Source organism: Pseudopipra pipra, chromosome W, assembly GCF_036250125.1.
Source record: "Pseudopipra pipra isolate bDixPip1 chromosome W, bDixPip1.hap1, whole genome shotgun sequence".
Lineage (NCBI taxonomy): Eukaryota > Metazoa > Chordata > Aves > Passeriformes > Pipridae > Pseudopipra > Pseudopipra pipra.
Window position 1 is genome coordinate 31,317,848 of NC_087580.1, and position 17,363 is coordinate 31,335,210.

General features: G+C 53.9%; 2 protein-coding genes across 4 annotated transcripts in view; one reads left to right on the forward strand and one right to left on the reverse strand.

Moving 5' to 3' along the window:
• LOC135405272 (zinc finger protein 501-like) overlaps positions 1-17,363 on the forward strand; it is an 895,895-nt gene that overhangs the window by 703,299 nt on the left and 175,233 nt on the right. The window lies entirely within an intron of this gene.
• On the reverse strand, positions 9,196-11,213 carry LOC135404574 (gastrula zinc finger protein XlCGF7.1-like). The gene is made up of 2 exons (XM_064639310.1): positions 11,163-11,213; positions 9,196-10,045 (listed from the first exon to the last, which is right to left on the reverse strand). The coding sequence occupies exons 1-2, from the start codon at positions 11,211-11,213 to the stop codon at positions 9,362-9,364; spliced, it is 735 nt and encodes a 244-aa protein (XP_064495380.1). The 3' UTR covers positions 9,196-9,361.

A 17,363-nucleotide genomic window follows, 5' to 3' on the forward strand; every position in this document is an offset into this window, starting at 1 on the left:
AAGAACAAAAAACAAAACCACAGGAAAGAAGGGGCAAAGCAAAATGTGGGAAACTCTCTGGTCTGAGATCAGTTGTGCTGCCCAAGAACACACTGACTCCAGAGGTGTCCAAGCGGGGCAGAGCCGGCGACTCCGGTCCGTGCGGCGGCGGGGGGGAGGCAGCGGCTCTGCTTGATTCCATGGAGTTCTGGGGAGGCACAGTGGCCCCTTGGTTCCAGGAGGTTCTGAGATATCTGGAGATATCAAAGAGACCCCACATGTCACAATGGTCCCTTGGTTCCATTAGATTCCTCAGTGTCCCTGCATTCCTTTGGTTCCATGAGGCCCTGCAGTGTCATGGTGCCACTTGATTCCGTGATGTTACAAAGAATCAGAATGGCCCCTTGATTTAAGGCCAACTGCACATGGGGCTGCCTTAGGGGGAGTGTGGGCACCCAGACAAGGGAGTTGTCACCCCCCTGGACTCAGTCCTTGGGTCACCACATGTGGACTGGTCTGTCTGTCTGTGAGGTTCCCCATTCTGGAGGAATGAGGAAGAACTGGAGAGGGTCTAGAGGAGATTTGACAGGATGGAGCTTTTGTTCATATTGGAAATAGAATGAAATCTCCACAAAGAGTAGCATGGAAGGTTCAGATTGAAAGAGAAGAAAAAAAAATATCACTCAATAGGGACCCTTGTGCTGCAAGAGGTCACCCAGAGGGAGTCAGGATCAGCCCATGGCTTTGTGTTCCAGGGAACAGCCAGAGCTGGTGCAGAGACATCAGGGAGGGTCTAGAAATGCTGCTGGGAGGGGGTGGGAAAGCAGGAGGGGTGTGTGCAGCCTGCAAGGCCAGAGCAGCAGCAGGGCCAGGGCAGGACAGCCTGCAGGAGAGATGGCCAAGGGCTCTGGCAGGGCTGCAAGGCCCAAAGGCACCCAGGCCTTTGTCCCCTTGCCTCTGGCAGCTGCCTCTGCCACTCAGGCCACCACAAGCAACTTGCCTGGCAGGTTCTGCCCTTGGTTTCTGCCTCGCCCCTCCCTCAGCAGCCTGGCAGGGGTTGCCCAGTTTTGGGCCTTGGTTGTTCCTCCCCCTCCCATCCCAGTGCCCCCCAAACAGCCCTGAGCCAGCCGGGAGGGACAGGATCTGCTGGGCCAGGGCCTGGGGCTCAGGCCTTGGTCTTTGTGCTCCACAAAACCAAGGCAGGCTTTGCTCAGCATTGCAGGGGCCTGCCCAGAGCCTTTGTCTGCCTGCACTCCTGGCCTCCAAGGAGCTGCTCCAAGGAGTCCCTGGGGAGGCTTTGTCAGTGCCTGCCCTCAGTGGGGCCCAGCAATGCTTCAAGGCACTTGGAGTTTGGCTTCTGACTTCTTCAGCAGCTGCTTCAGTCTTCTCTCAGCACCTCAGGATCATGGGCTGGGCTGCAAACACACCGTGGGGCTCATTAAATTCCAGAAATCCCTCAGGATCTCTTTGTTTTCCTTTAATTGTCTTCAAGGCAATTTCAAAACAAGTTTTCCAAGTTTGTATTTTTTTTGTTTTAATTCAATGATGGATATTTTGTAGTTCAGAGGAGAGGTGATAGAGGTGTTCTCCAGGTGATCTTGATGCTGAGTGTCTCCTCAGGAGACCACACTGACCCTGGATGATCAACCTTGCTCCTCACCCCCCAGCCTCACCAGTTCTGACATGGCCCATCTTGGACTGACAGCTGATGCAACTCCAAACACACTGTGGGACCCATTAAAACACAGGAAAACAAATTATTTCCCTTTCTTTTAATTGTCTTCAAGTCATCAAGACTTCTACAGCTAATTGGAGTTGTTTTGTAGTTTAGCTAAGGAGGAAGATTTTAAAGTGGACGTCACGAAAAAAATATATTTTTTGATGAAAGAGAATGATTTACACAGAGCCTTGGGTCAGGGTGCAAAGGATTTTGATCCAAAGACAAGGAGGCAAAAGACATTAGTAGCACTTAATCATTGACCCATTGAACAATTATCAAGTGATTCAATAGCATTTGCCACAATTTTAACAGTGACTGAATTATAGATTCCCAGTAACAACATTCCCACCACAGTCAATTCACACCCACACCCAGGCAGAGATGTGTGGACACATCAAGAGCTGGGTGTGGAAAGGTCCCTCTCCCAAATTCTCCTGTTGTCAGGGAAACAGTCCCACAAATCCCTTTGTGTTTCCCAACAGACAAGAGTCAGAGCTGGAGGAGTGTTTGTTGAGAGGGATAAGAATTGTCCTGGGCATCAGCGAGGGTCTTTGGAGTGTTGGAAACTGGAGGGTTCTTGAGCTGGGAGAGGCTGCCAGAGGTGTCCCAGTGAGAGGGAGGTGCTGGGGAGCTGCCAGGGCCTCCCTCAGCCCCGCTGGTTGTGGGCTCACAAGGTGAATGGCTTTAGTTATCTGCTGAATTTCCATCCTGGTGTCAGGAATGACTGGAGTTTCCCAAATATTTGGGAATTGTATCCAAACTGTTCCATTTGGGTTAAGGGTCAGGTAGGGAATTTTCCAAGGTTTTTAGGGGATGACTGATTATCCTGTGTTCCCCAGCTCTTACACCCATCCCAGTCAGCTGGATGGTTTATTGACAATCTGCGGGGCGGCACCTCCGATGCCATAGAAACCCCTCCCCCTGGATTAGGAAACCTTTGGAATTCAGGAGGTGTTCCAGTGGAGCATGAAAATGAACAGCAATTTTCCTAAAGCCCAGACCCCAGCAGAACAGAGCCAGGCCCCCTCAGTGTCAGAGCAAAGGTCCCCCATCCCTGTGTCCCTGTGGCCGCTGAGGCGGCAGCGCAGGCCCGAGGCGGTGCCGGGTCCCGGTGCAGCCGGGGCAGAGCGGCGGCTGCGCGAGCGGCAACCCCGGCGGTGAGTGCGGCAGCCCCGTGGGAGCGGCGGCTCCGGGCACAGACGCCGGCGGCAGCCGCTGTGGCTCCTGGAACCGAGTGGCCATTGGGACACTGCAGGGCCTCCTGGAATCCAGGGGCCGGTGGGACACTGGGGAGCCTCTTGGAGCCAAGGGAACCCTGGGATGTTTTGGAACATCCTGGAATCAAGGAGCCATTGTGACACTGCAGGGCCTCATGGAACCAAAGGAGGTCTCAGAATTTTTGCAACCTCATGGAATCAAGGGGCCATTTCTGGCAGGATGCTCTGCTCTGACAATACCTAAACAATGGTCAGAGAATGCAAACAATGCACACTGTGATGAGTTACTGCTGCTGTCAAGGTGCTGTTTTTAATGTTGAATTATTCTAAACCCAAAATGGTTCCTGAAACTTCAAACACACATCCTGCTTTTTGAAGCAAGATTTGACAGAGAAGCTGCTCCCTGGCCTGCAAATATGTCTGGCAGTCAAACCCTTGATAACTGTAAAAGCCCCGTCCAACTGTCATGTGGCAGATTCTTCCACAGACTTCCGTGAAGTGTGTGGAGCTTCTGCCATGAAGCAGGGACAGCTCTTCATGGTCACTGCCCAGGGGTTAAGTGAAAGAGAGAGAACTACCCCCTGTCCTTGTGGGTTGAGTTACCTCAATCTCTGCTTCAGGATTGTTTCTTCTTGCTGGCTTTGATCCAATTGCTTTAATAGAGTTACTTTGGTAGACTCCACTGTCCTATCTTACACTATACTGCTAGAGGTTTTTGCCTTTTATAATTTGAAGTAAATAATTCTCTTTAAGGTCTTTCATCTGTTCACTTTTCTGATCAATTTTTTGTTCATTTGTCATAATAAATCATTGTTTTTATAGAAATATTTCTGATTTGCCATCACTAAAACTTGCAGGACAAAGTGATTGAATCACATCTCTATAATTCCTTCAATTGAAACCAAAATCTGAGCCTGAGACTGGATCCAGCCCCCCCCAGGCTCCTCTCTGAGAAGGAATTTAGAAAGCAAGGGGGTCCTTTGTGCACCTCGTAGCTCAATGAGTTTAGCACAGAATCCCCCTGCACACACACAAACACACAGGCAGGTGAATCTACACACACACTCCTGTTCATCCCTACACAGACACAACCCAGACAGACTCGCAGGGGAACTCCACACACCATTCCCACATCACAACATGGGAACGGTTAGAAAAACATAAAATATGTACACCAACCATCACTGCACTGCAGCATTCACAGGATGTGACACCTGTGTCCACTTTTGAAATGTTACAGCCATTCTACACAACCTTTATTTCTTGTCAGATGAGTATTCTATCAGGTGCATTCTAAGATGAAACTCCAGGCACATGAACAGCTGAATCTGTTCCACATTTAAACGCTGTTGCACATTTTTAAACGGAGAAAGTAAGGAAACTGCTAAGGGTTCAAATGAGTGAAACACAGTGAGCCACAAAAGGCAAAAGTACATAGTGTACAGCAGCTTTGTGGAGTTACAGATCTGCTCAATGTTTTATGTTTGGCATTCAGAGACCATGTTTAAATTTATTAAACTACTCTCGTTCTGTACCCCCACTCCCCTTTTTTGGAGTGTTTCAATTGCCTTTCCTTTTCCAACAGCTGTGACAACTGTTAAAACAGTCAGTAAAATTAAGTCTGCTCTATAATCCTTTAGTCAACGTTACATTTTAATCAGAGGTTAAGGGAGATTTCCTGTTACAAGTGCACTGATTCATTTAAAATTATTAAACTGACACATATGTCAAAATGAGCAGATACATTTAGTACATGTTAGCTCATTAAATATTAGTAATTATTAGTGCTATTGTTATTGCTGAAAGAGTAAAAATTCAAGACTGCAGCTGGCTTTAATTATTGCATTCTTTAACATGCTCTGCCTTAAAATCAAAGCACACACGTAGTGATGGTCAGACAGATGTCTCTGCACTCTCAAAATGTTCAGACAATTTTTAGCTCGAATCCTCTCTCCCCTCACCCATAACACAAGAACTGCGGAAACTACAACACCTATTTCCTATGTCCTTATGCTCACATGTGCATATGCATGTCACAATATATAGTCAAATCACAATTACTATGGATATTATTAATGTGTCAAACTCTGGGGTTTGTTAATTGAAGCAGATATGTTTCTGAATGTTAGTTCTATCTGTGTCCATTCAATCCCATACATTCAATCTCAAGCCCTGCACTCACACAATATACTGGGAGTGTTTTAAGATGGCTTTTAATTGAGCCAAAGAGGAAGAAAAAAATTAGTTTGAATCTTGCACCAGAGCCAAAAAGACATGTGCCCCAATTTCATTGAAATGCATCTACTCTAAGAGGCTTATCTAAACTAATCCTTCAAATTAGCTGTAAGAAGGGACATTCAAGAAAGCTCCTTTGAGGGGACTGGATGGGACAAAGTATATCCCCTCCCCCCCCCAAAAAAAAAAACACCAAGAAAAGTCCAACTTAACACCCAATTTATTGTTTCTTTATATATTTTAAAAAAAGTGTCACTGTAGTAAATGCTTCAGAAACTGCATTCTTTCATTCTTCCCGTCTCATTTCAGCACCGTGCGATGGTCACCATTCCCTTTTCCTGCCTGGCTCAATTCCCCCCATCCCTGCGCTGTGCAGGCAGTGAGGACAGCGAGTGGGCAGCTCCCTCTAGCACACTGTCACCTCCCGAGCAGCCTCTGCGCCGCTGCGGCCGGGGCGATGCGGTCCCTGCTCTTCCTGGCGGTGCAGGGAGAGCGGCTCCGGCAGGCAAAGTTCTCCCGAGTCCATGTGCACCCAGCCTTGGAACAAAGCCTTGGAAATCTTTTCTCCATACACGGGATGACTGGAACCATCACTTACATCAGGGTTATCTCTATGTGCTGTCTTTATGCCCTCTGACATCTAATGCATGGTTTTTAAAACAACAGATTAAAGGGGTTGCACTTTTTAAAGGTGCAAGGAACACTCAATTCAACCCTCGCAGCTGAATCAATAACATTCCAATAAATACCAACATCAGAAAAGCATCTCTTTTAAGTCCTGAAAACCAGAAAAGGGACTTGCCACATGGGTGTCCTGTCATCCAGAACTATAAAGGAAGAATTCAACATAATAAAGAAGTCTATAAGTGTTCTGTCCAAGATCCAGGTGAGATTCTCTCTCTTCTAACATTTCACTGACCTAGGAAGCAAGAATTTGTCACAGAATCAATACCAGAGAAAAATGAGACCAGTGAAAGATCCTGAGCTCAGGAGAACCTGACTGTGCTGGGGAATCAGAGCTTTCACCCTGGGAAATGAACTGCTCTGAAAGAGTGGGAAGAAACCAGGAACAAAGGCTGAGTTCAAATGCTCCAGAGTAAACAACTCCTTCCTCACCAAAAGGTCTGAGCTCCCCTTAACTCATCTCTCGACATCCATGGAAATAAAAGAGCCTGAACTTGAATCCAAGGGAAACAAATTCCAGGGCTTAAGCTGGAGCAAGGTGGGGGGGATGTGTCACTCCTCTATGACATCACATGCTCTCAGTGATGTCACATCCTTCCTGTGACATCACACCTACCTTATGACATCACATCCTCCCCATGACACCACATTCCCCCCTATGAGATCATGTCCTCCCCTGTGACATCACATCTGCCCTGTGACATCACATCCTCCCCAGGACATCGCATCCTTGTTGTGATATCAAGGCTCCTCTATGATGTCACATCCATCATATGACATCACATCTCTCCTGTGATACCATATCATCCCTGTGACATCTCATCCTCCCCTGTGACATCACATTGTCCCTGTGGCATCACAGCTCTGCTGTGACATCACATCCTTCCTGTATCTTATATCATCCCCATGACATCACACCTCCCTGTGACATCCCATGCTTGCCTGTGACATCGCATCCTCCCTGTGACATCACATCCTTCTTGTGACATCACATCTCCCTTGTGACATCACATTCTTTTTGCGACATTAAGGCCCCTCTATGACATCACATCCATCATATGACATCACACCTCTCCTACGATCTCCTATCATCCCTGTGACGTCACATCCTCCGCATGCCATAAAAACTCCTTTATGATGTCACATTCCATCATATGACGTCACATCTCTAATGTGGTCTCATATAATCCCTGTGACATCACATCCTCCCTGTGACATCAGGTCCTCCCGTGACATCACACCCGTCCTGTGACATTACATCTTCCCCTATGACTTCACAATCATCATATAACATCACACCTCCACATGACATCACAGCTCTCCTATGACATCACATCTTTCTTGTGACATCACATCTCTCCTGTGATATCATATCATCCCTGTGATGTCACATCCTGCCCTGTGACATCATATCATCCCTGTGTCATCAAGGCTTCCCTATGATGTCACATCCATCATATGACATCACACATCTCCTGAGATATCATATCCTCCCTTTGACATCATGGCATGCCCTGTGACATCACATCGTCCCCATGACATCTCAGCCCCCCCGTGACATCACATCCTCCCTGTTACATCACATTCTTCTTGTGACATCACACTTTGCCTATGACATCACCCCCTCCTGTGACATCACATCTCCCATATGACATCACAACCATATGACATCACATCTCTCTTATGACATCACATCCATCATATGACATCACACCCTACCTGACACGTCGCACCTGCCCGTGACATCACATCCTTCATGTGACATCACATGTCCCCTATGACATCACAGCCATCATATGACATCACATCTCCCCTATGACAGCACGCCTACCTTGTGACATCACATCCTTCCTGTGACATCACATCTCCCCTATGAGGAGATGTGATATCCATCATATTCTGGGATAATGCAGGACCACATGAAATCAAAGGAATTCTGGGACACTGTCGAACCTCCTGGAACCAAGGGTTCCTGCTGACATGTGTGTCCTCCTGGAACCAAGGGAGCCCGGAGATACTTCTGAACCTCCCAGAATCCAGGGGCCATTGGGACCCTGCAGAACCTCCTGCATTCAAGTGCTCCTTGTGAAACTGCAGGCTCTCCTGGAACCCAAGGATTCCTGGAACACTGCAGAGCTCACAGAACCAAGGGGCCACTGTCCCACTGCAGCTCCTTCTGAAGCACAAGGGACCCTGGGACAATGGGAAACCTCCGAGAATCCAAAGGGCATTTGGGGACTGCAGGGCCTCATGGAACTAAAGGAACCTTTGGAGACTGTGGAAGCTCATGGAATCCAGGGGCCATTTGGACATGTGGGGCCTCCTGGAACCAAAGGAACCCTGAGAATTTTTATGGGAACAAGTTAAGGCAGGAGCTGCTGCTCTCAGTTAATTCAGATCAACAAGGAGTGTTTTGGCCTTGACTGGTGTTTTCCATCCAGAGAGTGCTGTTTGCCAAAGTGGAAACCACTTGGAACACTCTGCATGGTAGCCTGTGTTTTTCTCTGGTGGCTGAACACAGCCAGCACATGAGGGGAGGGGAATGTGTGGGATCAGGGCACTGCTTTGGGGCCATGCTGGGAATTCCAGTGGACTAAAAGACAAAGCCCAGGCGCTGCTTCCAAAGGAACCCCAATGAAAGGGGGACGCTGGACAGATGGGCGGACAAGTCCCGTAATGGAACTCTGTGTGTGCAGCCTCATTTTCTCCTTCAGCAGCCACAGGAGAGAGGGCAAAAAGTGGGGGTTGGGCCCCCAAAACTGTTCAGGTGGAAAATTGGAGACTGAGGGGACAATGGGAATGTGGGAGGAACAGGGAGAAGGGTGGAAAAGGGGAGGTGGTCTGGCAGGCCTGATGGTCCCATGGGGGTCTTTGGGCACAGGGGAGTTGGCAATGGGTGGTGGCCCCCCTGAGCTCCCAACTTACTCTGGGGTTCTGGAGGCTGCTGGATCCAATCTCAGCCTTGGGACAACTGAAACAACAGTTTCAGTTTAGAGAAATTAGAGAGGTGTAAGTGAACCACTTTTGTCCCCAAGGTTTAAATGATGGCAAATCAAATCTATTGATTTATTTAGGGTTCCAAATGACCAGACAAAAAATCTTCATCAGAATTATTTACTGCACAAGACAAACACTAAAACTACCAGGAGTACAGGATAAGATAGGACAGTGCTCTACACTAAAGCAATTGTTGAAGCAATTCTACTCAAGCTGGCACAAAGCAATAATTCTTAATTGGAGATGGATGGGACTCCCACAGACCAATGCTTGTGAAGAGATCTCTGCTCTCAACCTCCAGCAGTGACCTTGGGGGGTCCCCAGCCAAGGCAGGAATCTCCACACACCCCCCAAGAAGGGTTCTGTTGGAAGAACATGCCTCTGTTAAAGGGGACTGGCCCTTTGTGGTGGAAAGGGATGGACTGACAGTCACTGGACTCCAGGGGTTGCCTCACCATCAGGGGGTTCATTCGGGGTGGAAGCAGCGGCCGAAGCTCTTCCTGCAGTCGGGGCACTGGTAGGGCTTCCCTTACTGGTGGGTCCGTTGGTGTTTGGTCAAGACACCAATCTGGGTGAATCTCTTCCCACACTCCCCACACTTGTAGGGCCTCTCCCCGGTGTGGATGCGCCGGTGGGTGACAAGATGGGATTTCTCCTTGAACCGTTTCCCGCAGTCGGTGCAGCAGAAGGGCCTCTCATCCCTGTGCGTCCGCTCATGCGTGTAGAGATTCCCCCTGGTTGGAAACCTCTTCCCACAATCCAAGCACTTGTAGGGCCGTTCCCCAGTGTGGATGCGATGGTGTTTGCGGAGGGTGGAGCTGTGACTGAAGCTCTTCCCACATTCCCTACACGTGTAAGGACATTCTCCAGTGTGGATGTGCTGGTGGGAACGAAGGTGAAAGCTCCGGTTGAAGCTCTTCCCACATTCCTCACATGTGTACGGCCGTTCCCCACTGTGGATGCGCTGGTGGGTGCAGAGGTGGTACCTCCGGCTGAAGCTCTTCCCACATTCCTCACACTTGTAGGGTCGTTCCCCGCTGTGGATGCGCTGATGGGTGCGGAGGTGGTAGTTCTGGCTGAAGCTCTTCCCACATTCTCCACACGTGTAGGGACGTGCCCCAGTGTGCATGTCCTGGTGTCGGAGCACGTGAGAGCTCTGACTGAAGCTCTTCCCACATTCCAGGCACCTGAAGGGCTTCTCATTGCTGGGAGGCTGATCAGGGACCACCAGGTCAGAGCTCTGGCTCAAGCTCCGGCCGCCTTCCTGGCACAGGCTGGCTCTTTCCTCCTCAGAGCACCCTGGGATGGCTTTGGAGCCCCTCCTGCGGGGGGATCTCCGGCCCTTTTCCTCCCCGCTGCCTTCCTGCGCCGGGGAGCCCTTCAAAACGGCCTCTCCCACCAGGGTCTCACGGGGGGATTTGTCCTCCGGGCTCTCCGTCCTCAGCTCGGGGCCTGGGGCAGGAAGCAAGAAGGACAGGCAGGGGATTTGCCTCCGGCCCACAGGGAAGGCCAAGGACATCCCCCCAACTCCGGCCCCGGCAGGACGGCGGCGCCAGCGGGGTTGTCCTGCAGCCGGGGCCATGCTCGGCTGACAGAGCCAGCACAACACCCGCCCAAAGGGACACTGACTTCCTCCTCACCTGCCTGGGGGGCCCAAGGCATCTTCCTCTTCCTCGCAGCCTCCTCCTCCATCCGCCCAAGCTTTGGGAAGGACAAATCCTGATGGGGGGAAAACAAGGGCTGAGCGCGTTGGCTTGGGGGTTCCTCCTAGAACTCACTGGGCGTCTTGTGTCCATAAAACCCTCCAAAATACCAAGATTCAGGCAAAAAAACCCCCAGAAATAGCAAGAAGACACTCGCCCCCCCAAACTGCAAAAAGTTACAGTTAAACCAAAAAATACTCCAAACTATGAACATGCAGCCCAAAAAAATTCTCCCAGAAGTTCCCCATCTCTGTTCTCTTCCCTCTGGGGTTCAGAGGGTCACCCCTGACTGACCCTCTGACTCCTCTGTGGTGTTGGGGGTCCCAAGGGTCCCTTCTCCTCTGACTCTTGCCTTTGGGTGCACGTTCCCAGACATTCCTCCTCTCCAGGTTCTCCACTTCATTGTCCCAGGGATCCCAGGGGTCCCCACTGTCCAGGCTTCCCCTTCTCCGTGTCCCCCATTTCAGGCTCCCAGGGGTCCTGGGGCTCCTCCCTCTCCGTGCTCCCCCCTCCAGGCTGCCAGGGGTCCCCCAGCTCTGCCCTCCACACTCCGCAGCTCCCGGGCTCCACACCCACCCCCGGCACTCCCAGGGGGCCCCAAACCCGCTGTGTCCCCCCCGCCGGCACCGGGCTGACAATGGAGCCGGCGGGGCCTGACCCAGCAACACCAACCCCCATCGCAGGGGGGGACCCACACAAGGGCCAGTTGTGCCCAGGGCAACCAAACAGCCCCACAGGTGGGGGGACACCAGAGGCTGCCCCAGGGCAATGAGAGCAGGGAGCGGATTAGGCTCCCTGACACGTGGGCGGGCTCTGGGTTCAGCCTGACCAGGGGCAGTTTGGCACCAACAGCACGGCCCCGACCGCTGGCTCAGCACAGGGGGCCCGAGCTCCCCCCTCTCCAGGCTCTCAGGGCTCTCTAAGCTCCCCCCTCTCTCCAGCCTCCCCCGCTCTCCAGGGAACAAGGTATGGGGACAATAAGGCACCCCCACTGCACATCCACTCCCACTCTCCCTCCCTCCCTCCCTCCTCCCCCTACCCCCCTTTCCCACCCCTTCTTCGAGCTGTTCTTCTGTGTGGATGTGCTTGTGCCGGATCAGGTGGGAGCTGTGGCTAAAGCTCTTCCCACACTCCCCACACTTGTAGGGCCTCTCCCCGGTGTGGATGCGCCGGTGGGTGACAAGGTGGGAGTTCTGCTTGAAGCCCTTCCCACAGTCGGTGCAGCGGAAGGGCCTCTCATCTGTGTGCGTCCGCTGGTGCACGACGAGATCTGAGCTGGTCCGACACCTCTTCCCACACTCCCCACACTTGTAGGGCCGTTCTCCAGTGTGGATACGTTGATGGGTGCGGAGGGTGGAGCTGTCCCTGAAGCTCTTCCCACATTCCCCACATGAGTAGGGTCGTTCCCCAGTGTGGATGTGCTGGTGCTTGAGGAGGTCACAGCTCTGCCTGAAGCTCTTTCCACATTCCAAGCATCTGAAGGGCTTTTCTCTGCTGGGAGGCTGCTCAGGGACCACCAGCTCAGAGCTCCGCCTCAAGCTCCGGCCGCCTTCCTGGCACAGGCTGGCTCTTTCCTCCTCAGAGCACCCTGGGATGGCTTTGGAGCCCCTCCTGTGGGGGGATCTCCGGCCCTTTCCCTCCCCGCTGCCTTCCTGCGCCGGGGAGCCCTTCAAAACGGCCTCTCCCACCAGGGTCTCACGGGGGGATTTGTCCTCCGGGCTCTCCGTCCTCAGCTCGGGGCCTGGGGCAGGAAGCAAGAAGGACAGGCAGGGGATTTGCCTCCGGCCCACAGGGAAGGCCAAGGACATCCCCCCAACTCCGGCCCCGGCAGGACGGCGGCGCCAGCGGGGTTGTCCTGCAGCCGGGGCCATGCTCGGCTGACAGAGCCAGCACAACACCCGCCCAAAGGGACACTGACTTCCTCCTCACCTGCCTGGGGGGCCCAAGGCATCTTCCTCTTCCTCGCAGCCTCCTCCTCCATCCGCCCAAGCTTTGGGAAGGACAAATCCTGATGGGGGGAAAACAAGGGCTGAGCGTGTTGGTTTGGGGGTTCCTCCTGCCCAACTCCATCTCTAGAACTCACCGGGCATCCTGTGATCATAAAAACCTCCAAAACACCAAGATTCAACCCAGAAAAACCCAAACCACCGAGATTCAGGCAAAAAACCCCTCAGAAACAGAAGGATGAACCCCTCCCCCTAAACTGCAAAAAGTTAAGATTCAGCCACAAAATACTCCAAAATATGAAGATTCAGCTCAGAAAAAGGTGTTTAATTGGGAGGATGAGGGAAGTGAGGTCATTTCATGGGGACTTGATTGAGTTGCTATATGTTAATCAAAAGCTGTATTACTGTAGTGTAACTTAAAACTCTCCAGGGCTTTTCCTCGAGGTTCTCTGGCCCCCTACTAGTTCGGGGCTGTTTCTCCAAACCACCAAACCACGTGTGCCAAACACCGTGGTTGGTCAGTGCCGGCTGGGGGAGCGGGCACTCGGTGAGGGGATGAGAAAACTGCACCGGGAGCTGGGCTGAAAGAGGCTTCAGCACCACTTCTGATGGCCCAGGGGCAGCATCTGGCTTCTCCCAAACAGAGAGAGGGCACTTGTTCCTCTGCAGGGAGTCAAAGGCAGGAGGGTGACTCCTGCTGCATGGATGGAATGGCAGAGGATCCCTTGGGTCCCAAAGATAGATCAGCACTTAGGGATACAAATTTCTCTGCAAAGTCTGCAGTCAGTCTCCTCTCCTCTGGAGAGGAGATTGTGGCCATGGATGGGATTGCAGAGGCTCCCTCAGGCCCCCAGAAGGAATCAGCAACCAGGAAGAGACACAAAATGCCCTCTAAAGAGTTCGGGGGAAGTGTCCTGTAGGGAGGATAAAGTGTCACCCCACCAGGGTGGGGCTGGCAAGTGAGAGGCTGCTCCAGGGGTCTGCAAGAGGCCTCGTGCTCTGCTCGGCCCCACCACTGCCTGGTACCAACACCCCCAGCTGCCCCCGGCCCTGGGCAGCTCTGCTGCCACAGGCTGTGCCCTCACCGTGGCCCTGCAATGGCCCTGCCTGTCCCTCACCCGTGGCCCTGCCCGTGGCCCTGTCCCTTGGCTCTCTCTCTGCCAGCTCAGTGTGGGGCACACGGGCTGGGGGTCCCTCCCAAGCCCCCCGGGCAGCCGGCGTTGGCTGGGGGGATGTGAGGGCTGGGCCTGCTCAGCACAGCCCCGGCCTCGTGCCCAGCGCCTCTTTCCTGACCCACACAAGAGCTTCCCGGCCCCCCCAGGGCTCCCCTGCTGCTGCCTCTGCTCCTGGCCCTGCCTTTGCTGCTCCCTTGGCTGGGGCAGCAGCTGCAGGGGGGGATGGCAGCAGCTTCAGCTCCACGGCACTTCCTGGGGGGAGCTCAGCCCGGGGGGGACGGGCAGGGACCTGATGGGGATGGACAGGGGCCCAGCAGGGACAGACAAGGCCTGCAGGGGAAGGCACAGGGACAACCTGGACCCCCACACTGACAGGGCTCTCTCTGCTCCTCCTTGCAGGTTCCGTGGCCAGGCACAGTTTGTGTTCCTGGGTGCCCACCATCTCAGCACTTGGAGACGCTCAAATCAGCGCCCGCAGCTCTGCAGCAAAGCCCCAGCTCACCTGGCACACAGGGGATGGACACAGCACCTGCTCAGGGATGGGCATTCACAGCTTCATCTGTTTTTTCCCACCACGGGGCTCTCCTTCCCCAGCAGCACCTCTGCCTTGCACTTATTCTCAGCCTCACCTCAGGGACAGCTCTGGGCTCACCTCCGCGCCACTTCTCAGCCTCACCTCAGGGCCTGGGCTCAAGGACAGGAACCTGCAGGGAGGGGACATCAGGTGCAAGCTCAGGGCTGCCTGCTTGCACTGGCCTCTGGGCGTCTTTCTCCTTCTACAACCAGCCCAGAACTCAGCCTGCTTTTCTAACACCACACATTTACAGACTAACCTTGGAGATAGATATGGACAGACATCTCTATCACCCTGGGGATAGAGCCTCAAGCATGTGCTGCCACAGGAATGGCAATCAGAGAATCACAGAATCAGCGGGGTTGGAAAAGACCTCCAAGATCATCAAGTCCAACCCTGGATCCAACCCCGCCGTGCTTCCCAGACCATGGCACTGATGCCACATCCACTCTCACCTTCAACACCTCCAGGGACACTGACTCCACCCCCTCCCTGCCCAGACCATTCCAAGGCCTGATTACTCTCTCAGCAAAAAATTCCTTCCCAATATCCAAACTAAACCTCCCCTGGCACAGCTCAAAACCCAGCCCTCTTGTCCTACTGCTGCTTCCTGGCACAACAGCCCCACCCCCACCTGGCTCCAACCTCCTGGCAGGGACTTGCAGACAGTCAGGAGGTCTCCCCTGAGCCTCCTCTTCTCCAGCCTCAACACCCCCAGCTCCCTCAGCCTCTCCTCACACCACTTGTGCTCCAGAGCCCTCCTGCCTTCCAGCACATCAACACACCCCCAGCTTGGTGTCAGCTGCACATTTGCTGATGAAATGCCTGGTTCTGCATCTGCTGAAGATGCTCAAGGGGCAGCAGGACCAAGTCAGGGGCCTGGGAGGGGCTGGAGGAGCTGGGGAGGGGCTTTGGGGATTGGGGGTACAGACCAGTACTGACCAGTACAGACCAGGACAGACCAGTACCTCCTCACTGCTCCCCAGATCTCTCCTGGAGCTGGGCCACTCTGTCCTGGGACACCTGAGCCCCCCCAGTGCCCTCCCAGTACAGCCCAGTACCCCCAGTACAGCCCACTGTGTTCTTGTCCCAGGGTGCCGGGTGATCCCTCTTTGAGGGGGTTGGAAGGGATTTGAGGGGGGGCTGGGGGAGATTTGGGGGGATCTGGGGGTGTTTGATTGGAATTTGGGGGTTTTGGGGGCCTTTGGGTGCACTTGGGGGAATTAAAAGGTCTTGGGGGCACTGGGGGGTCAAAGGGATCTGTAGGAGGAGAGGATTAAATTTAAAGGGGTGTTGGGGGATATTTGAGGGGGCTAATGGGGCCCTGGGGGGAGAGGAGGGTCAGCACCACCAGCTTGCGATGCTGCAGTTCGGTGTTAAACCCAACCCTGAGACCCCCCTGGTGTCCCCAAGACCCTCTTGGTGTCCCCAGTTCCCTCCTTAACACCTCAAGACCCCCCTGGTGTCTCCATTTCTCGCAGGGCCTCCCCACGGCCCCAATTCCCCCTTGACACCCCCAATTCCCTTGTCCACAAATCCCTCCCAACTGTCTCCAAACCCCATCCCTGATGTCCCAAATTCTGCATCTCACCCCAGGACCACCCTGGACACTGACCCCAAAAACACCCCCCCCCCCCCCCACACACACTCACAGAAAGGCCAAAGGCATCTGGGAATATGTTGGGGACAGCTGAGGGGCTCTGAGGGGCACTGGGTGATTACTGGGGGATACTGGGACACACTGGGGGAAACCAGGGAGCACTGGGAGGGACTGGGGGGAACTGAAGAATGCTGGGAGGGCACTGAGAAGGATTGGGGAGTTACTGGGGGATTACCAGGACACACAGGGGGACACTGGCAGGTTACTCGGCCATACTGGGGGTTACTGGGTGCTCACTGCAGGATCACTGGGCCATACTGGGGGGCAGTGGGAGTCACTGGGACACACTGGGTAGTCACTGAGGGGGTTACTGGGCTGTACTGAGGGTCACTGGGAGGTCACTGGGATATACCGGGGGCACTGGGATCCCCTTACCCAGATGTGGTACATCTCCTCCCCCGGATTTGGGGAGCATCCCTAGGACCCCTCCCTTGGGGCCTGGAAGATCCCCTGAACCCCACTGCTGGGCTTTAGGGGACCCCCGGGCCCCCCTCCCTGTGGGGTCTCTGTGTGCTGAGTGTTGGGGGTCTCTGGGGTTCGGGGGGGTCACTGGGATCCCAGTTCCCTGGGGTCGGTCCACCAGGCCGGCAAGGGCGCTGTGGTGGGAAAAGTAATGGCGGATCGCGCACAGCCTCATGGGAGTTGCAGTTTCCTCATGAGTACTCCGCCGGCGCGCCTGCGCAGTGCAGCCAGGGCGCTCGATCAGCCCCCCACCCCCTCCGCGGCTTCCAGGCCTCGCGCTCTGCCCTTCGGGAACCCCCGAACCCCTCGGCTAAACCCTCCCGAGCCCTCCAGCCTTTCCACCCACACCCGCGCTCCCCGCAGCCCCCGGGGGGATCCCCGGAGCCCCGCTCTCCCGCAGGCCCCGCCAGCTCACAGTGCAGCACGGAGCCAGCGCCATCTTTGCTTCCCGGAAGCAACCACGGCGCTCTGCGCGCGCACCGCCTGTACAGAGCCTCCCCCCGCCTCCGCCCTCCGCCCGCCGCGCTCCCGTCGGGAATGTTCGCACGGGCGGTGCCGCAGCGCCCTCAGCCTGAACTGAACCTGGTTTTACCTCATGAAATCTTTGATCTCTGTTAGCCAAGCCCCTCTTTCCTTCCCCAACTGTCTTGTCCTTTGGGGGGGGTCATAGCGGCCCTTTGCACTTGAGCGGACTGAGGTTTCTACCAGAAAGGGCCAGTCCCCTTTCCCAGGGGCAGCTTCTTCCAACAGAACCCTTCGTGGGGGTGTGTGCAGATTCCTGCCTTAGCTGGGGACCCCCCCAGGGTCACTGCTGGAGGTTGAGAGCAGAGATCTCCCCATGAACGTTGGTCTGAGGGAGTTCCATCCATCTCTAATTAAGAATTATTGCTTTTGTGCCAGCTTGAGTAGAATTGCTTCAACAATTGCTTTAGTGTAGAGCACTGTCCTATCTTATCCTGTACTCCTGGTAGTTTTAGTGCTTCTATTGTACAGTAAATAACTGTAATGAAG